Source organism: Brachyhypopomus gauderio, chromosome 2, assembly GCF_052324685.1.
Source record: "Brachyhypopomus gauderio isolate BG-103 chromosome 2, BGAUD_0.2, whole genome shotgun sequence".
Classification (NCBI taxonomy): Eukaryota; Metazoa; Chordata; class Actinopteri; order Gymnotiformes; family Hypopomidae; genus Brachyhypopomus; species Brachyhypopomus gauderio.
The window spans coordinates 18805548-18826911 of record NC_135212.1 but is presented as its reverse complement, the minus strand read 5'-3'; the positions used below and the strand labels follow the sequence as shown (position 1 = coordinate 18826911).

Genomic DNA, 21364 nt, shown 5'->3' with positions numbered 1-21364 from the left:
AAACTGGGAATTTGAGCCCCAGAGTAAGAGAGAAGAGAAGTGAAAGGATGAGCACTGAGAGCGCTGTGTGGAAAGAAGGAGAAAAAGAAAGAAAGAAAGAAGGAAGGAACAAGACAGATATAAAGAAAGCAAGGAAGAAGAAAGGGAAGAAAGAAAAGAACCCGTCTATCTGCTGCTGGGTCTGTTTGCTCACAATCTGAAGTGCTTGTGACAGAGTGAACAGAATCTCTTTATCTGATCAAGCTGTCAGTCAGAGGATGATTGGTAGGTTAACGGCCCTCCCACCACAGCCATCTTTCGCCACAGGCTTGCATTGGAGGGGGCGGAGCTATCACCAAGGTCAGGCAATGCAATCAGAGGGCCATCTGTAGTATCTCCGCAAGCCAGAGCCAGAAACCAAGGCTGAGACTTAATGGATTCAGCTCAAATGTCACATCAATTATGTGTCCAAGTAGGAGGTGAAAGATCACTGTTGCTTTCCTTATTCTTTCTGCTTACGAAAGCTGCCTCTGGAGTGTGTTTCCTTTTGTTATATCTGTAACACCATCATCAACCTCAGCCTTTAGCATACAGTAACTAATATTGATTCAGCTAAAAAGGTATGTTTCAAATTATTAGAAAGGCCGCAGAAAAAAAAAGCCCTTTCACCTTTAAAGCGGCAGGTTCCTCAGCAGCAGGACTTCTGAGCTTCCTGTCCTGCTGGGCTGGCTGAATCAGAGAGCGAACGCAATCTTCCAAAAGCTGATGAAAAGCGACAACCCGGTTTACGCAACTCTAGTGGTGGGGAACAATGTGTGGAGGAGGTCTAGAAACCTGAATAAATAACAGAATGTAAGCAAACACACACCCGTGCGCACGCGTACACACATGTGCCTCAGACGAAGTCCCCAATCGCTGTGGTCCACTGTGATGAACCGCTCTTCCTGTACACATTTACTAATTAAGCCCTCTAATTAATTCTCATTCACTAATGGCACTTCCGTCAAATAAGTGCACTGCTCAGTAGGGAAGCCTATCTGTAATTCATCACAGTGTTGCAGGGTGGCAATTAAGCCTTTTCGTTTGATTGCCGACATGATTAACAAGTCAACGTCTAGTGGCCACGAAGGGCACGTGGTCCACAAACGCCTCCTGTCAAACGGAGACCAGCCAGACGAGCAGGAGCAGACGTCTCCGGCCTATGCTCACATTCCAGCGGAAATATCTCTCGAAGGCTCAAAACACACTCGACGACTGTTTATGGCGCTCTCACCAAGAGGCCCAAATCTCCCCTGAATTAATCAGGGAGAAATACAGCCTCTACTACCGCGTCAAGGCGCCAAGGAGGAATCCAACGAACCTCCCACAAGACAAAAGGTAAGCGAAGTGCAGCAGGGCCCCGGGCCCCGGGCTGGAGACGCCCTAATGAAACCTGCAAATCTCATGGCGGTGATGCTCTGCATTGCGCTCAGACACAGAGGAGAGGAGGTGTTGAGTGGGAAGAGCCAAGAGCAATTAATTCACCCCAGAAAACAAAGGCACCGGCTTTTCATTCTCACAAACAAAAGCTTCCTCTTCCATTTATATGCAGATGGAGGTCCCGTCAGCCGCCGTTTCAGGACTGAACTCGTGTTGAGATGATGGTAAGTGTGGGGGAGGGGATACTGTCTACTCCTACAATGGGGGGGGAAAAAATAGCAAATAAATACAAAGGTTGAAACAAGTCTATAAATAGATGGGCTACATTTCCATGTGCGACTTATATCCTTAAGTGGCTGTCGGGAGGGTCTGCAGGCAGTACGACCTTAACAAACTCCCATAAGCTTCCACGCTGCTGCGAAAAGATCTGACAGGTGAGATGAAAATACCACGGCAGGCCAACATTTAGTTACTGCTCAGTGAGTGTTTTTCCGTTTCCTCTAGACAGACGGCTAAAAGCAGCGATGCAGTGGTCCCTCTCTCTCTCTCCTTTCCTCCCTCCATCTCTCTCTCAGCTGACCTTTCAACCCATGTATTCCTCAGAGGAGGCAGAGAAACGCAGATCAACTTACTCCTAATCCCCAGAGTCGGCCTTTGGCCCAGATCAATCAAGGTTAACTTACAGCACTGCCGACGCGCTTAAAACTCCGCCCATCACTCAAGTAAAAGGATCCCTTCCCTTCTGCCTCACACCACATAAATCTTGATTTAGACTAATCTTCAAGGTCGACACGATACGATGTGTCCGTAAGGAGACCCTCCCCTCCCCCACCACCACCACCACTACCACGACAGTGAGTTGAAACGAACGTCAGAGCTGAGACTCCGAACACCTTCCCTGTCGCGCAGACGGTTGCGTGAGCGCTTGCTGTCTTGGGTCACGTTCCCCGCTGCCTGACGCAGCCCTGTAATCTCTGGACGGGAAACTCTCACCACTGGATTCTCTCTGTGGGCCTGTCTGAAAGTTTAAGATCGTGTTATGGAGGTGACCCACTCACCGCCTGCAATGCCAGATGTTCTGTGCGTGTTGGCAGGATTAGGATAAGCGATGCCGTAAACCATAAGGACGGGGTCACCTGTGTCTGTAATTACCCATGGACGGGCTTGCACAGTGCCATTAAAACCAATGAGCTGATTCCACTAACACTGGTGGTGCCTCGCGATTTTCTGCCTCTAAGGAAACAGGTGCTCTCCACCGGAGAGGAACATTAATCACGCCACACCCTATTAGCCTGATCTGAGCACGCAAGCCTCATCAATTCCCACATCCTTTGAAGGATGTCACTCAAAATCTGCGGAGCGGTACCGCCGTCCACAAGAGGCCTCCGCACTGCTTTAGATCTCTACGGACTCTGGCAGTCCATGTGGGGAAAAAAATGACAAAGACAGCAGGGATTTCCAGCAGGGGTGGATGAATGGATGGAGCCACGGGCGGGGTGGGGAGGTAAGAGGAAGACCCACCCTGGTGGTGCTGGTCGGAGGCCGAGCCGCTGTGTCCGGGCGAGGGCTGGGGTGGAGCCTCCACCGCCTCCGCCACGGGGGAAGTGGTGGTGTTGAGCTGCCCCACGGGTGGAGGCCAGGGCAGGTCCTTTATCACTTTAATCTCTACTGCAGAGTCGCGACAGTATGAGATAGATAGATAGATAGATAGATAGATAGATAGATAGATAGATAGATAGATAGATAAGGTGTAAATAAAAGAAAAGGGAAAGGAAGAAGAGGGGACAGGGAGAGAAGAAGAAGAGGGTGTTGGTGAATGAGTGAAGGAGAAAACAGATCAGTAGAAGCAGGCTGAGGTTCAGGACACAGACGTCAGACGAGTATCAGAAACCAGGACATGGAACAGGAAGCATGTGCACCAGGAAAACTGCTCAGGGCAACAACAAAAAAAAGAAAACGCGCCACCATAAGCCTTTAAGAGAGGCTTTTCTCTCCCTCCAAGTAGCACGCTCTCACTCGGTGTGGCAGATGTCTGTGGGATTAACCGACACCGAGTTCTGCACCCTTTGTTTCTCTAGGATTTAAGGGAGGAATAAAAAAATAAAACACTGACGGTTCCTTTGAACAAAGTAGCAAACTCAAGATCCAGGCGAGGACAGCACCAGACCACATGAGCGTACGCACCGCATGCAACAGGCTCTGGTGTGTTACATGACTCTTGATTTAACGTTGTCTCTTTCTAACCATCGATGTGTTCACTACACTAGATAAAAGAACCAGAAGTAATGAGGTCATGTTATGCTGAAAAAATGTAGTACGAAAAATGTTCAGTGGAAAAATGTTCCACATCTCACCAACTGCTCCGAAATGTACTCCAGAATCAAACATACTCCAGAATCAAACGTACTCCAGAATCAACGGAATAAGGAAAATAAGAAAATGCATGTAATTCTCCTCCCTCTTCACCCTTTCTGAGAACAGATCACAGACCATAAATAATCACAACCACCACATCGTGTATACACACACACACACACACACACACACACACACACACACACACACACACACACACACACACACACACACACTCCTCTCATATTAAGTGTTGTCTTTGAACTGCCAGCCTTCGGCATGTGACGGATGCGTGGTGAGGAACTGCCTTTTTAAGTGAAATAAACCCGCTGGGCTGTTCACTGTCGCACTGAGACACGCTCCGTTTTACAGCCGGATAAAGCGACGCCTCCTCCCCGGGCCTGTAAACGGCCGGTTATGGACCCCCTCCCACCCACCCCAGCCGCACCGAGTTGCACCGTCAGCGTTCTGGACCCGTGCGAGCGATGGCCATTGTTAGCGGATGGCTAGCTGGCGGTGACAGAGACGCTCTTATCTCCCCGCGGCGGTGGAGGGCGACGGCGTGAGTGTCAGCGAGAGGTCACGCCTCGGGCAGCCAGCACAAAGAGCTCTTCCACTGCGAGGTGAAGCCTGGGGGTTTGTGGTGGCCCCCAATTAAAAGGCTAATTCTCGTTTGCTGCTGCAGATTAGCGTGTAATTGTTTTGGGAGAGAGCGACTCTGCCGGCTCCCCCTGCTGGCGAGGATGAGGAACGAACTCACGCAGGTTGGAGAGGTGGATTAGCTGACACACAAGCCAGAGGAACTGTCACAGTCTCAGTCTTCCCTCCATCACAAAGTCGAGCGGCAGGTTTCCCTCTGCGGCATTTTGCACCTCGGGAGAGACGGCGGCCGTCGCGGTTCGTGCCGGTGGGTCTTATGGGTTTGGCAAAGTCCTCTCGCAGAAAACTCCCAGAACTTCCCGAGCGAGGAGCAGCTTAACTGAGGCTCAGAGCACACAGTCTTTCTCGGCAGGCCCAGTTTTGTGCTCACCCCATTCACTCACCTCACTGTATTCATGTGCTAATTACCAAAGACTTCACTGTTTAAGTAAGCTGTGTAGCATGGGAGGATCTAGGTCTGGGACTGAAAACCACTGGCTTCGTAGCTAACTGAAGAAAAGTCAATATCTCAATACAATATTTCAGACACACACACACACACACACACACAAACACTCTCATGCATACATATGCGTGCAGCTCACTCACACTGTGTGAGCTTAGCACCTATACAGTACAGACTGATGAAAACATCTGAGCTCAGATCCGTGATGCCCAGGTTGTCAGCAACACCGCACAGACTGTGGCATCCTGACCCTGCACCCCAGGCCACGGCAGTCAGCCAACACCGTAACTACACCCGGTAGGGTTCAGGTTGTCCTGGTGGGGGCGCCATCAGTAACCGTGAGCAACAGGGCATTGCGCTCTCAGAGGTGAGGACATGAGAGAGAGAGAAGACAACAGAAAGGAAAACAGAAAAAGGTCATGTGAGTTGTGTGAAGCGGCTGTCACATGCTTCAGCGTAGCACCATTGTAGAGGAATTAGTCTCATTTGATTCCAATTACGCAATCGCAGCTCTTAGGGCTGAATACCAATGTCGTATTGTAAATAAGAGAAAAGCCTGTTCACACAAGAGTGCCTCTTGATGTGTCTGGCGCAGCCGGCTGATTGGGCGTTTAGCGGAAGCACGTGGGTGTGGAGCGTGACGCTTCATTAGCATACAGAACGCTTTCAACACTTGACATTTCTGACGCTTATGCAACAATTACATGCTAAATGCAAAATGTTTTCAAAAACCTGCTGCTCCGTTGCAGGAATTCTTTTAAAAAGAAGCATTATAGAAGACTGTGTGTGTGTGTGTGTGTGTGTGTGTGTGTGTGTGTGTGTGTGTGTGTGTGTGTGTGTGTGTGTGTGTGTGTGTGTGTGTGTGTGTGTGTGTGTGTGTGTGTACCTTATCTATACTGGTTGCGGAGGTGTTTGCACAGGTGGCATCAGAGCTGCTAATGTGTGTATGTGAAGATAAGGACACTCCTGTAGTCTAGTGTCAGTGTGTGTGTGTGTGTGTGTGTGTGTGTGTGTGTGTGTGTGTGTGTGTGTGTGTGGTGTGTCAGGGAGTGATGGAGAGAGAGAGATGATGGAAGTAAGTCATGACCACACAATGGCAGGTGTGTGGAGAAGAGAATGTAAACCAGGTCTTAGAGCAGCAGGGACAGTGGAGAGAGCCCAGTCCTCTGGAGGAGACCAAAACTCTTCTGTCTCCCTCAGCTCCTCAGTACGGGCGCCTGGGGCTCCCAGCAGATTACACAGCCGGACTGTTGTTACTCCCTGTATTAGAGCACGCTAAGACACGGGATACGAAGCAACGTGAGCTCCTCTTGCCCCAACCGGTGTTCTATCCTCCTTCCATGAGTTGGCAAAGGGTTTAGAGGTGGTGTCACACACCTCAACCCCAAGACCTGCTTGCGTAATGGAGCGTCGGGGTGAGCGGTGTGTCGTGTCCACTCCCACAGGGTGCCTGAGGTCATGTGATGTGTTGTACCCAATCCCAAAAGGCACCAGGGAGAGTGATGTAACCACTCCCATAGGATACTGGGTGTCATGTGACATACCTACTCCCATAGGGCACTGGAGAATGAGTAATGTGACTTGTCCATTCTCGTAGGGCTCCAGAGATTTGTAATGTGATGCAGCCTCTTGCACAGGACTCCAGGGATTAGTGATGTGATGAATGTGCTCGTATAGGACTCCAGGGATTAGTGATGTGATGTATGTGCTCCTACAGGACTCCAGGGATTAGTGATGTGATGTATGTGCTCCTACAGGACTCCAGGGATTAGTGATGTGATGTATGTGATCCTACAGGACTCCAGGGATTAGTGATGTGATGTATGTGCTCCTACAGGACTCCAGGGATTAGTGATGTAAGTGATTAGTGATGTCCCTGCTCCCATAGGGCTCCAGAGATTAGTGATATGATGCTCCCAATCCCACAGGGTTCCAGGGATTAGTGATGAACCTGCTCTAACAGGGACCCAGGAATTAGTCATGTGATGTACCCGCTCTCACAGGGACCCAGGGATTAGTCATGTGATGTACCCGCTCTCACAGGGACCCAGGGATTAGTCATGTGATGTACCCGCTCTCACAGGGATCCAGGGATTAGTCATGTGATATACCTGCTCCCAACGGGTTCCAGGGATTACTGATGTTAAGTATCCATCACCACAAAAATCCAGGGATTAGTGATGTGATGTACCAGCCCAAGGGGGCTTCAGGGATTAGTGACCTGACGCACCCGCTCCCACAGGGCTCTGGATATCTCTGCTGCCGCATTTCTCAGAGGCACAAGCAGCACTGAATACACACCATGATGCCAAAGAGCTGTGTGCACAAGTGCCAGGCAGCACATCATGGTGACGTGCCCACTGCACGCAGCCACTAATTGGCAATACTTCACTGAGTGTAATGAAGACGTATGGCAGAAAATGAAATGTGTTTTAATACCACAGTGCACATACTAACCGCTACACTCTGATTAACAGAAGTTTGTTTGTTTCGTTTTGTTTGAGACTTATTTTTTCCGGCCTTACTTTCTTTTGTATGTACATTCGTCTCAATTAGCCACACATATTCTGTGACTTGACAGCTCAATCCAAACTGTGGATGTAAATAAAGCCCATAATGTGTGGAGTGTGGAGGAACAAGGGAAATCAGAGAGCCAAAGCTGGCCTGCATATTTTTATGTGAAAATGGAGATGGTATAAAAAGGAGCCGGTGACCCAGTTACATCCGAATCCCCTCAGAGAAAAAAAAAGCGTCTCTTTAAGCACCTTCTGCATGTCTGCTGATAACGGTTCTGTGGTTCCTTCATCTGAGGGCTGAGCTGAAGACAAGAGCTCCCTATGGAAAGCAGAGACTGACGGGGCCCTACCGATGGCCTGACGTGACCCCCTGGCTGACCTTTTGACCTTCCAGGGTGGGAGCGGTTGTGTCGCTCATAGCCCTTCGGGCTGCGGCATGTTGTTCCTGGGGGTCTCGTCTGGACTTGGGTGAGGAGTGTGAAGTCAAACAAGTTCACACCGAGGCCTCGTACCGCCCAGGGGCTCCAGTGACACAGGAGAGGAGTGCTTTGTGATACCAACGCTTCCTGATTCAAGGGGAACGTGGGGGGGGGGGGGGGTGTTTGCAGAGTGAGATTCTCTTCTGTCAAACAGAGCTATGCCGGGACAAGGTAAACCTAACTCAGAGCAGCGAGACGGCAAACAGGCGGGAAATATCAAAGCTTGTCATGAGTGGACATCGAGTGGCTCTTCAAAAGGAAAAATTAATTGCCGACCGTGACGGAGGGAAGTGAGCTATCAAACGCGGCGAGGAGCCAGCGTCGTCCCCGTGCCTCGTACGGCTCTACCTGAAAATGAGAGGGAAAACGTGGCAGCTGGCGGGGGAGAGGGGAAGGAGGAGGGGGAGGAGGGGGGGGGGGGCAACGGCGCGCCACCACTGCCGTCACTGCGCAAGAAAGTCACTTGTGATGCTGGAACACAAAGAGTAGCTTTTTCACACAGACGCGTTCACGCAAGCAGACATGTGAATGAACGTGAGGGGGGGGAGAGACACAGAGAGAGAAGGTGAGAGATTAGCGGGGGGGCCTTCTCTGATGGTACCTGTACGGGTTTTCACGTGGCTGCCGTCTCTCCGAGGCGATCCTCTGCCTGCTCCTTTGCTGCTAATGCAGTCATAACAAAGCAGAGCTGTGCCAGGAAACAGGAGAAGGAAGAAAAAGGGAGAAAAAAAAACCTTTCAAGAACTCAAAAGAACTGATGTTCTTGCTGTTCTTCTCCACGTTCACTGACGGCCGTCTAAAGGAGCGTGCCGTCCTGTCCTTGAACAGCCCCGTGAAGTTATGGCTGAGATGGCCGCGAGATTATCTGCTAGTCTGAGAATTTTTTTTTTTTGAAAACATGTATGCACACACAAATGCTCACGCACACATACATACCCGTGCACACACACACACACACACGCCACATAATCATGCGTAGGCCTTCCAGCTGCGACAGCCGTACTCACCCGGCTCTAAGTGAGGCATATTCACACACTCACCTCCCCTGACACCATCTAATCTAACTTTGGAAGGGTCCCACGAGAGAGCCGGAAAACAGCCGTTCAGCGTTAGCGAGTGAGGAAAAAAAAAACGAGATCTTGGCCAGCGCCCCAAGAGAGGTACCCCAGCCAGCGGAAACCCCGCGCTCACTAATCCAGCTCTTAACCCGAGTCAAAGTCGTCCGGGTCGTCAGCCCTGGAAGAAGGCTCCGTTTCGTGAAGCGCTAGTGCCCCGTCACCAGTAGAAAAGCAGCCACATCCACCCTCCCCCGGCCAGAGACAGCGCAAACGGGCACCACCACGCTACGCCCTTGACCAAGCGCGCAGACGCAGATGCAGACGCACACGCACACGCATGCTCCTCGTGATACCTGCGAAGGCTTTGGAGATTCGATCCTTCTTCCACTCCCAGGGTTGGTCGTACTCTTCCGGCGGTCTCTCGTCGTCCTGGGGCAGCCTGCTCTCGCGCGAGCACCGCCCCCGCCCAGGCTCCGCCCCCTCGCCGTTCTCCGTCGGCTCGTATGGCGTGTCGTACAGGGGCAGCTGACGGATCAGCCCGTCCTTCGGCCCACGGCCGCCTCTGATCTCTGAAACGGGGGATGGGGGGAAAGGAGAGAGAGAGAGAGAGACAGAGAGAGGGTTGATAGGTCACTCTATTATATATTTAGTTTTAGTAAAAGCAACTCAACACTCGTCTGAGGGTGAGGCGGTATGCTACAGAACCTCAGTACCGCACAAGCTAAGACTCTTACAGGATGTTAGTTGTGCTAGATACACGATTCTGCTTGTGACGTCTGCAAAAAAAAGAAAAATCCACCAAGGGATTATTTACCATCCGCGCTGGGTCTCTCTGCTCTTCCTGTAAGCCTGAGGGCTCATTCGCTTCACGCGGTTCTGTAAATTTGGCCTTAAACGGGCTTTTAGTGAGCTAATTGTGTTTAATAGTGGAGCCTGCTGGGTTGGAGGGCCGTAGAAGCTCCAGCTGTCTCCTGCAGACGCACCGAGAGCCCCACAGAGGCGAGTCAGGCTGCAGCATCTGAAGATCGAGGCTAATTACCTGCATCGCCGCTAAGACCGAACAGACCCGCTCGCTGTGATCACGGCGCTTTGCGGCGCAGGTGATGGACGATGGTATAAGCCGCCCGGTGCGCCCGCCGCGGCCTAATTAATGCACTCGCCCGAGCAGGATCCGCCGCTAACCCGGGCCCGTCGACAGACCAGGCGCGAGCGTGTGGGGGGACGCGTGCGGGGAGCTCCTGGCCTCTCGCACCGGGCGGCCCCGTGGGCTCTCAGCACTCGCTAATTAAGTGCGGTGAGACTGTGCTCCTACTTTCACGGCCCATTGTGTTTCCAGAGGGTGTCGTAGCGAGAAAGGCGATCCCCTCCCCCGCCGAGGTGTGGTGAGAAGACAACACGGCATGTAGGTCGCACTTATTACAACAGGGCAGGAGGGACAGCAGCTTCTGTCCCCACCATTTTAAATGACGCCATTCACTCATTCTAACATCAAAGCAGAATTCCAGCTTCCGGAGTAAAAGCTAGCACAACCCACAGGTGAAGTTTAATGGTCAACGCAATCTACCTTAATAAACACGCAGCACACAAGTTCTTACATAATCAGCCTCAATGTAAAGTGTGTAACATGAACACTGGCCTCTGAACCCAACCCATTACAGTAACAGGAACACTGGCCTATGAACTCAACCCATTAGAGTAACACGAAAACTGGCCTATGAACCCAACCTAAATTAGAGTAACACGAAAACTGGCCTATGAACCCCACCCATTAGAGTAACGTGGTCACGAGCTAATGAACCCCACCCATTAGAGTAACATGAACACTGGCCTATGAACCTAACCCATTAGAGTAACACGAAAACTGGCCTATGAACCCCACCCATTAGAGTAACGTGGTCACGGGCTAATGAACCCCACCCATTAGAGTAACGCGAACACTTGCCTATGAACCCCACCCATTAGAGTAACACGAAAACTGGCCTATGAACCCCACCCATTAGAGTAACGTGGTCACGAGCTAATGAACCCCACCCATTAGAGTAACGCAAACACTGGCCTATGAACCCCACCCATTAGAGTAACACGAAAACTGACCTATGAACCCCACCCATTGGAGTAATGTGGTCACGAGCTAATGAACCCCACCCATTAGAGTAATGTGGTCACGAGCTAATGAACCCCACCTATTAGAGTAACGCGAACACTGGCCTATGAACCCCATCCATTAGTAACATGGTCACGAGCTAATGAACCCCACCCATTAGAGTAACGCGAACACTGGCCTATGAACCCCACCCATTAGAGTAACACGAACACTGGCCTATGAACCCCACCCATTAGAGTAACATGGTCACGAGCTAATGAACCCCACCCATTAGAGTAACGCGGTCACTGTCCTGTGCACCCCCGCCCTGACCCATAGAGCTTTTCCCATACTCTCTTGTCTTTCTTGGATGTGCTAGAAGCTGCTAGAAGCTGTTCAGACCAGAAGCGTCCACTGCATTACACGGTGCAGCATGGCGTAATGCAGGAATGCTTCTGGACTGAAATATAACACCACACCACGACATAATTGCCTCTCAACCCGAGGGAGCTCTTGCGGAAAAATGAGAAAAGTGCAAGGGACTAATGGAGCTAGCAGGCGGGTGGGGTGGGGGGTGTAGATCTTTAAATATGCCAACGGCTGGTGAAGCCTCTCGCCTTTAGATCTCCCTTTTAACAGTTCAGAAGACAGAAGATCATGGCGGAATAAACGTCCTCCCACTGCCGTTAAAGCTGAGAGAGCTCACGGGCGTGTGAGTGGGAGGGAGAGAGGGAGAGTGTATGAGAGAGGAGATTTAATACATCGTTATTGTACCAATAGGGGTTCGCTGTTACAAGAGCGAACACCACAATACACAACGCAGGCAGTGAGGCAGCAGACATGCCCTGTGTGGAAGGAGCAGGCGGAGCTCTAGTGGGAGGAGCAGGCGGAGCTCTAGTGGGAGGAGCAGGAGGAGCTATAGTGGGAGGAGCAGGAGGAGCTGTAGTGGGAGGAGCAGGAGGAGCTGTAGTGGGAGAAGCAGGAGGAGCTGTAGTGGGAGGAGCAGACCGCCAGTGAGCGTCCGTTAGCGGGACCGAGGCTTCAGTGCGTAGGACTGTTTCCTCTCAGGACTATGCTTCTCCACTTCCACACCCCATACGCACACGTACAGACTTGCTCCGGCTATTCCAGAGGCGGGTGTGTACACCTGCACGCGTACATTACAAAAATTATGGGACGTGCACAACGGAAGTATGAACTCTTGACTCGCCCCCCACCCTCACCCCCCTGGTGCCCTTTCACCTCTCATGTCTGCGACAGTGCACGCCCACGCATACACATACAGCCTGCAACACCTGTGCGGTTTCACGGCACTGTGAGGTCATGCCATGTCTAATCCTGATCCCCGACCCCGGACCCTGACCCCCGCCCTGAGCTTCTGGAATGCACTCCCGCTCGTCCGTACACATACAGTTCAGCCCCGTATGCCCGCCGGCCAGCTCACCCGACTACACACGTGGCTCGCCCAACAGACGGCACCGATTGCCAAACAGACAATTTGCCGACGTGAAACGCCCAGTCAAGGCTCACTCCTCTCTTGCCCTGCGGATGGACTCACTTTCCTGTAGCCGCCGAGGTTTAGTTGCCATTAAACTTTACGTGACAGGACGTAAGAGCGTACACCTTTTTCCCCCTCGCCCCCACAAAACTGAAAAAAAAGTCAGTCCGAGCTGGTACCAGAGACACGTCCGTCATGGGTGTTTTTGGGGATTAATATGACTACTGTCTCACTGCGATGCTGAACAGACACTTAACAGCTTTGTAGATACCTGCTGACAGATAAATGATGTGGCTGATTTGCATGGCTAAGGTGTTGTCATCACCTTATCTCTGGAGTGATGTACTAGCTTGTGTTGCGCTGCTATAATACTCGGGCGGGGGAGGGGTGGAGACGGGGGAGGGGAGGAGAGCGGGGGAGGGGCGGAGACGGGGGAGGGGAGGAGAGCGGGGGAGGGGTGGAGACGGGGGAGGGGAGGAGAGCGGGGGAGGGGCGGAGACGGGGGAGGGGAGGAGAGCGGGGGAGGGGTGGAGACGGGGGAGGGGAGGAGAGCGGGGGAGGGGCGGAGACGGGGGAGGGGAGGAGAGCGGGGGAGGGGCGGAGACGGGGGAGGGGAGGAGAGCGGGGGAGGGGAGGAGACGGGAGTGGGAGAGGGGAGGAGACGGGGGAGGGGAGGAGAGCGGGGGAGGGGAGGAGAGCGGGGGAGGGGCGGAGACGGGGGAGGGGAGGAGAGCGGGGGAGGGGAGGAGAGCGGGGGGAGGGGAGGAGAGTGGGGGAGGGGCGGAGACGCGAGTGGGGGAGGGGAGGAGAGCGGGGGAGGGGAGGAGAGCGGGGGAGGGGGATCAGACCTAAGCCGTTTCTGCTTCCACTTCTTTTACGCTGTCATTGCCCCATATGTGCACTCCAACTGTACAACAGCTACGGCTTTGTCGTATCGTAACCCCGTTTCATAAGAACAGCGGGAACGAGATTGCGAGAAAATCTTCTCCAATCAAACAGATTTCAAATGAAACTCTTATCGATGGCTAGATGACGCAGGCAAGTTCCTGCGCTGCTCGTCCAACATGGACGCCCCTCGATGTGACGCTGACTCCAGTTCATTTGAGTCATTTTCAATCTCATTTTCAGTCTGATGTACAGAGGGGAAATCGATGACCACAGTCCAAATAAAATTATTGTCTAAATGATTTCAATCTGCACTGTGAATGCTACCTATTCTATTCTATTCTATTCTATTCTCTCCGTCATTACTTCCCCAGTCATTCCTCCCATGGTGATCTGGAAGAGCCCAGAGGCATCGGTGGTGTCTGTGTTCTGTTATCAGCCTGCCCGGGAGCCGAGCAGCAGGGGTGGAGGTGAGGTCCCGACGCGGGGCTGCCTGCTATCATCGTCAGACAGAGCTGATCAGAGCTATTGTGCATCCCTTTCCCTGTGTGTGCTCTCTGACCCGTCCCTCCACACAGCACCGATCTGCTCCACAGTGCATAACTGTGTGTGTGTGTGTTCCCTCCAGACCATGGCTGGACACAGGATGAGGTAAGTCCATCAAAGTGACCTCATCAATATTAATGTTCCCGATGCGGCGGTCACAGACGAGAGACGTAGCTGGGCGTTGGGAGGACGTGGCGCGGACATGAGAGAGCCACGCTCAGCCTCACGCACCAAACACACACCCAACTGTGTGTGTTTCTTGAGGCACATATATGGTGACCCTGTGACCGCGACTCTCGCCCCCTCGTGCAGGCGTGCTGTCTGGTTGGGTGTGCGTGACGTCCTGTGAGTGCCACACTAGAGGGTTACTGTGTGTTGTTTTCCACAAACGCTGGTGCAGTGCCCAGTTCTCTCCGTCCGGCTTCAGGCCAACATAAAACAACTGCAGCCTGACAGCCCCCGTGACAGACAGGGCTTTCAACCAATCACAGCCTTTAACGCCAGCCCTCTGTGTGCGTCGTCGTGTTTGTGAGTGTGCGTATGTGTGCGTGTGTGTGTGTGCGTGTGTGTGTGTGCGTGTGTGTGTGTGTGTGTGTGTAATAAGAAAGCATGAATGTCACTCGGAAGGTTTGGTTTTTCTCCAATATTAAACCTCAGGTTGTCGTTATTCTTTCAGCGTCACACCAATTCCCCACATCGTGTGTGAGTGTCAGCCTGTATCTGCCTGCTGTGGTGTCAGGCCACACTGTCTGTCTGTCTGTATGAGCCCCACACACTCTGTCTGTCTGTCTGTATGAGCCCCACACTCTCTGTCTGTCTGAGCCCCACACTCTCTGTCTGTCTATCTGTCTCTGTCTGTCTGTATGAGCCCCACATTCTGTCTGTCTGTATGAGCCCCACACTCTCTGTCTGTCTGTCTGTATGAGCCCCACACTCTCTGTCCGTCTGAGCCCCACACTCTCTGTGTGTCTATCTGTCTCTGTCTGTCTGTCTGAGCCCCACACTCTGTCTGGCTGGCTGGCTGTCTGGCTGGCTGAGCCCCACTCTGTGCGTCTGTCTGAAGCCTGTCTGCTTTATCTCCGCCCCACAGCTGAAACAGAAGCAGCCATCCTCTTCTCCCAGTGGCCATCCAATTCCCTGCCAACTCCTGTGGTGCCAGTGTGCATACACAGGCAAACACACGCGCGCGCACCACACACACACACACACACACACACACACGCACACGCACACGCACTCTCTCTCTCCTCTTTCTCACATGCACTCTACTGCTTTTTCCGAACACTCTCTGACTCTCTCATATATGCACACACACACCCACCCCCCCCCCCCCCCCCCCCACACACACACACACACCCACACACACACACCCTACTGATGTTCTTCGGCAGGAGGGTTGTGTGTCTCTTCACTTGCCTTGGTCTTGCCTCACAGTGAGAGAGTATTTTGGTCTCTTAGTGGTGTGTGTGCATCTCTCTGTAGACATAGGACTGTGTGCAAAAAGGCAGGGAGAAATGTGATACACTCACAGATGTTAACCAACAGTATATATGTGTGTGTGTGTGTGTGTGTGTGTGTGTGTGTGTGTGTGTGTGGTGTGTGTGTGTGTGTGTGTGTGTGTGTGTGTGTACACATATGTAGGGAAACATGGTTTGGCAATAGAGAACTAAGCTGAATACTCTATAATGGAAAAGCTTGGGACACACACAGAGGCATTTATGAGGACATATGCAAGAATGTGTAACAACCCAACAGCTGCAATAGGAATTCACAAGCTGTGTGTGTGTGTGTGTGTGTGTGTGTGTGTGTGTGTGTGTGTGTGTGTGTGTGTGGTGTGTGTGTGTGTGTGTGTGTGTGTGTGTGTGTGTGTGTGTAGAGCAGTGTAGAAGCACAGAGATAATTTGGACAAAATATGTAAGGAACCTGTCTAGCACCTCACACTGCCAATATGTTTAGGCTGCCAAGATTTCTTTTTTAAATATTAGTTCATACAAGGTTGAATAGGAGTGATGTTGTCAGATGTGTGTGTGCTTGTGGCAAAGAGATATGGCAGAGGTGAGTGAAGACATGCTCAAACGCTTCTACTCTTTAAACACTGACATGTATTGATTCAACGCTTCACAGTGAGGGAGAGTAAGAGACAGAGTGAGAGAGAGAGAGTGTGAGAGGAGGGGTAGAAAGATAGAGTGGAGGGGAGGGGTGGAGGGCTTGCGGTGAAGGCAGGTGGAGATGGAGCCGCATCTCGGTCTAAAGCAGTGGAGTCTGACTGGTTGGTGGAGACAAAGACCTGGCAAAACACGCCAGACGCCTGCAGGTAGACTACAGACAAGAATGGAGACAGAGAAGGATGGAGAGAGAGAAAGAGAGAGACAGAGGGAGAGAGACACAGAGACAAAGATGATTAGAGTATAAACAGAAGGATGGACGGATGAAGACAAAGCGCTAACACACGGCCGTCTGTTAGCGTGAAGCGAGCAGGGCTGGATTACCTCAGGCGCACGTCCGCCATCAGCGCAAACGCAGCCGACCATAGATGGAAATGCCACAGTACCTCCCTTCATGTCCAGTGGACGGTATTTTCACCACCGCCAGAATGCTAGCAGATGGCTAACGGAGTTCTGCTGGCCTGTGGTGAGGGCAACTAAAACCCACAGATGAAGAGCGCTAATGTGCGTAGCCTCGCTGCTAAATGTGGCATTGGGAGGTTGAAAAGAGGCTCGTGGCTGCGGTATAAATAATGAAAGTGGAAGCGCGTTCGCACAAGCATGCGATGAGTGTGCGAGGATTGTGCGATGAGTGTGCGAGGAGTGCTTCGCGAGTCCAGCCGCGTGGCAGCCAGCCGGCCAGCCGGCCGGGCCCGCTGGGAGACCCTGGCCTGAACAGATGCATCGATCCACCCCATAGCACGTGGGCAATTAGGGCTCGTTAGGATCTGAGTGAGGGCTTGTTAATGGAAGATTAACGATCCGCTTCCGTCGCCTCACCCATGACAGGCCATGTAGTAGAGCAATAACTCGAGAAAGATAGGACCACAAACGTGCACACACACACCACACACACACAGAGCAAGCAAAACTATCCTTGCCTTACTCAGTTCTGTGATTGTGTTGTCTAGGTAGTACAAATGTAATGGTGCGAGTACGTACAACTTCTGACAAGCTCTGAATGGAACAGGACAGTGAGAAGTTCAAATGTTCTCTGCCAGACGGCTCTACTGGGGGGGGGGGGGGGGGGACCAGCTCAGTGTGCTGAGGGGCCGACTCTAACGACAGCCCTCGGCGTTGTTTGGGCAGGCGTGGAGCTCGGCGAGGTACCTGAGCCACCGCTGCTGCCTGACAAGTGCCAACTGCAGTCTGTCCCGACTGTTCTGGCACAGCAGATATATCTGGTAGAAGTGTCAGCTGGGTGCACACAGAGATCAGGCCTTGCTGAGGGGAGGAGAGGAGAACAGAGGAGAACAGGAGAACAGAGGAGAGGAGAGGTTGTGCCTTGGTGAAAGAGGCCAGGAGGATGTGTGGATGTGGTGCTGATGGATGACCACACCACCCTCCACCCTCCCTCCGTTGGGTGGTCAGAAGCCCGTTGGTGCCGACAGGTCCTGCAACGATGGACCACCGCATACACACACACACACACACACACACACACACACACACACCACACACCACACACACACACACACACACACACAAACATGCATGCATATAAACAGTCGCAAACAAATGCTTGCACACACATACATACACACACAAACATGCATGCATATAAACAGTCGCAAACAAATGCTTGCACACACATACATACACACACATACAGATGCATACAAGTGTATGTACGTACACACACACAGGCGCAAACCAGTGCATACACACACACACACACAAACCTTTTACAGTCTTTTTGTCTTCCACACACACGCATACACACACACACACACACACACACACACACACACACACACACACACACACACACACACACACACACACACACACACACACACACACTCAAATGGCCCTAAATTTCCCTTTTACCTCAGTGTTCTGGAAGGGGACAAAAACTCTCTGTTCATTGCTGCTCTCCAATGGGAAAGGCGAGAGTCGAGACACAGAAAACTCCCCAGGGTCAAGTCGAAGGGCGCAAACAGAAAACGGCAGGGTGAAACCGAGGTCAAAGTGCATCCACAGGCATCTCAGCACTTCATTATCATCGCCGGGATTAGCGGTTCATTTCACAGCTTTTGGTGTGTGCAGATAAAGCCCCTTTTCCCCCTTCGCCTTGGAAAATGAAATCGCCTGTTTGCTTATTACCCCATAATCGGATAATCCCTCTCCCCGTCGCTTAAGAGAAGACAGAGCAGTGAAGATATGTGTGAGAAAGGAAACCTCCATACATCCATTCACCAGTCACCAGTCACCAAGGGAATTGGGTGGTGGGGGGGGTCTCACAGGCACAGTTACTGTCATTTAACTCAGCGTTCCCCTTACTTCTTACTTCTTCCTGGCCTCTTGTGGGTCCCAGCCACAAGCCCTGGCGTCTAACGACAGATTCCCACAATTAATGACCTGGGCAAAGCCAGAGGGTCCACTTAAACCACAGAGTCACGGCGTTTCAGCACAGCCAGCGTCCGGCGTCGAAAAACGGGTAAACAAATGGTGGGGGAAAAAAGCATAGGGAAAAGAAGTGTGGTGTTTGGTTTACGCTCGGTGCAGGGAAGATCTGATAGGAGAAGGAGGTGAAACGTTCAAAGCTGCTACACTCCAAACGCTCTGCAAACAAAACCCAGCAGCAAGCGTGAGCACAGAAGGCAGAATATAGATCTAAAAATACTGGGCGGTGTGGTATTGATCCTATATTTCCAAAGGCAGGGAGGATTGGGGGGGGGGGGGGGGGGGGGGGTGAATGTATAATGGCTACGTTGTCCTCTGGAGAGGGGAGCTAATGAAGCAAGGTCATGAGCACATTGACTGAGAAGGGTGGGGGTGGGTGGAGGTAGGGAGGGCTGTGTCTGTACTAAAGACGTCTGAAGAGTTTTCCCCGAGTGAAGGCGTTGGCGTGTCGGGGCTGGTGCTCACCGAGCCGTGGTCCTTCCTCAGCTCTTTACGGGTAAAGTTCCAAACAGGTTTGCTGTGCATCGCTAAACGCTCACGCGCCGTGTGATCCTCCCTTTACCCCATAACAGGTACAGCAAGCTGGCGATATGATGCAAACCACTGTCACCCAGGGCTCCTTTCAGGAAAGGTAGCCATCCGAGTCGGACACGAAGCTTTCGGCCTGCGCGGCCTCTCTCCCAGTCAGCGGGGAAGGCACCGCCGCTGACGGAAGGACGAGTGGCGCTGGCCGCGCGCCGCATTCTGCCACACCGCTTAAGGTCCGAGCAGTCGAACAGGAGCCTGGACACAAGGCGTCCGAACAGAGAGGGAAAAGCTGATCTCAGGTCAGCAGGAAGAGCCTGCGGGAGCTTCCCTTTCCCATTACTCCACAGCTTTATGAGAGAAAACACTGAACTGACCACACACACACACACACACTTTCCTGGAGTTCAGTGCGGAACATTGACATGTTGTCAGACATTATAAAAAATCCTTCCTACATTTCCTGTTTTTGTTGGGCCATCGGTGTGGATTACCTCCAGTACGGCCCGCACGCAGGGAACAGCTGCAGACATGTTGTACCTGAAGCCCCGCTGCTAGGATTACCACAGCCTCCGCTAACAGGTGCATCACCCCGGTGCTCTGCAAGATTACTGACAGGATTCCAGATTCACTTTCACAATATTTCCCCTTACAAGTTACAATGCACATTGCTGAGAGAGAGAGAGAGAGAGAGAGAGAGAGAGAGAGAGAGAGAGAGAGAGAGAGAAAGAGCGAGACACACAGAGACCTCAGTACACACAAATATAAATGACAACATTCTGGCCACAGGGGTTCTTTGACTGTCTCAGCAAGGTAAAACAAACGCAGCGCAGCAGCCACAAAGGCAGAAGTGGACCTGAAGGTGAACAATACAGTTAACATGCATTAGCCAAGTCCAACAAAAGCACTTAAGACCCAAGCCCATTTCATTAGTTAATGCAATGACTTAACCCCGTGATTGATCTGACATTAATGTAACGTCGCACTTGTGGAGATTAGCACTAACGATTTTGGCTTCGTCTTCGTTGATGTATATCCCTTTATACACGCTAGGGGAACGGCAGCCGTCCCACAGACATTAGCATAACATCGCCCGGGATAATATAGGTCAAGTTACCAGAATTTGAGAATATGGTAGAAACTTCCTTATGGAGGGGGATCAATATTTCCAAGCTGTCTAGTGCAGTGATGTGTTAGAAGCAGACTGAAGTGTCGGGCCTGAGCCCCTGTTCTTCATGTAACGTGAGAGGCTGATGTGAGCCGTCTGAGAGGAACACACGAACACACGCCGAGGTCTGCAGGGCCAAACGCACAGACGTCCGACCTCACTCGTCGTCTGCCCGTCCTGTTCCTCTCCTCCGTTCTCCTCTCCTGTGTCCCCCTCTCCCCCCAGCCCACCTCTGCTGGACACCTGAAGTGCCATCAGCCCTGGGTCTCGTGCTTTGCCCCACGCGTTCCCCCGTGCTGCGGGGCGGTCCAACCCCTGCCAAACGTCAAGCCATTTGCTTTCCCCGCTAGACCCGGCCGGCGGGGGTCGCACCCTAGCTCGCTGTTACGGGCCACCGGCCAGCTGTGCCTCGCACGGCTGATCCAGGGCCAGCTTCGGCCGCCTTTGTAAAGTCCAGGAGTGACGCTGACCTGGTTCTGGATCAGCGTCTTTGCTGGGCCATTTACAGGCCCCCTGTTTTTCCTGCAAGGCAGAGCTACTTCCCACACTCATTAGCCAGAAGTCTCCAGAGAGAACACAATGACTAACATGTTATGATCATTTCCATCCCACACAGGATAAGGTCCAGCCAACAGCATCTCATTAACACTTTCACGAAGGGATGACGCGGAGTGAGTGAACCTCCACCCAGCCATTCCCCAATGAAACACGCAACATGACACGACTTATATGCCTTTGCTACACAGTCTCAGCAAGAAAACCACAAAAAGCCCTAACAGGTTTAATAGCCAATAGGAACCAGCATCATTGTATAAAGCTCTGAATCTTGTACCTTCAAACTCCACAACAAACATGCAGGCCCCTCCCCTACAACACGCAGCCCCCTCCCCTACAACACGCAGGCCACTCCCCTACAACACGCAGGCCACTCCCCTACAACACGCAGGCCACTCCCCTACAAGATGCAGGCCCTTCCCCTACACCACACAGGCCCCTCCCCTACAACACACAAGCCCCTCCCCTACAACACGCAAGCCCCTCCCATATAACACACAGGCCCCTCCCCTACAACACGCAGACCCAGTCAGCTGGAGTGGACCGCTGCCTTGCGGCCAGCACAGAATGGGCCCAACTCACT

The 21364-nt window shown here is 52.2% G+C and overlaps 1 protein-coding gene across 4 annotated transcripts in view; it reads right to left on the bottom strand.

Moving 5' to 3' along the window:
• Positions 1 to 21364, bottom strand: part of shf (Src homology 2 domain containing F) — a 94106-nt gene that overhangs the window by 17415 nt on the left and 55327 nt on the right. The window contains exons 3-5 of one of the 4 annotated variants that reach the window (XM_076989591.1): positions 9265 to 9480; positions 8469 to 8541; positions 2920 to 3083 (exon numbers count right to left, since the gene is read on the bottom strand). In XM_076989591.1, the coding sequence (XP_076845706.1) occupies positions 2920 to 3083; positions 8469 to 8541; positions 9265 to 9480 (453 nt within the window). Of the gene's footprint in view, positions 1 to 2919; positions 3084 to 8454; positions 8542 to 9264; positions 9481 to 21364 lie in introns of all 4 variants that reach the window. The other 3 variants (XM_076989569.1, XM_076989576.1, XM_076989586.1) reach the window with 3 other exon arrangements.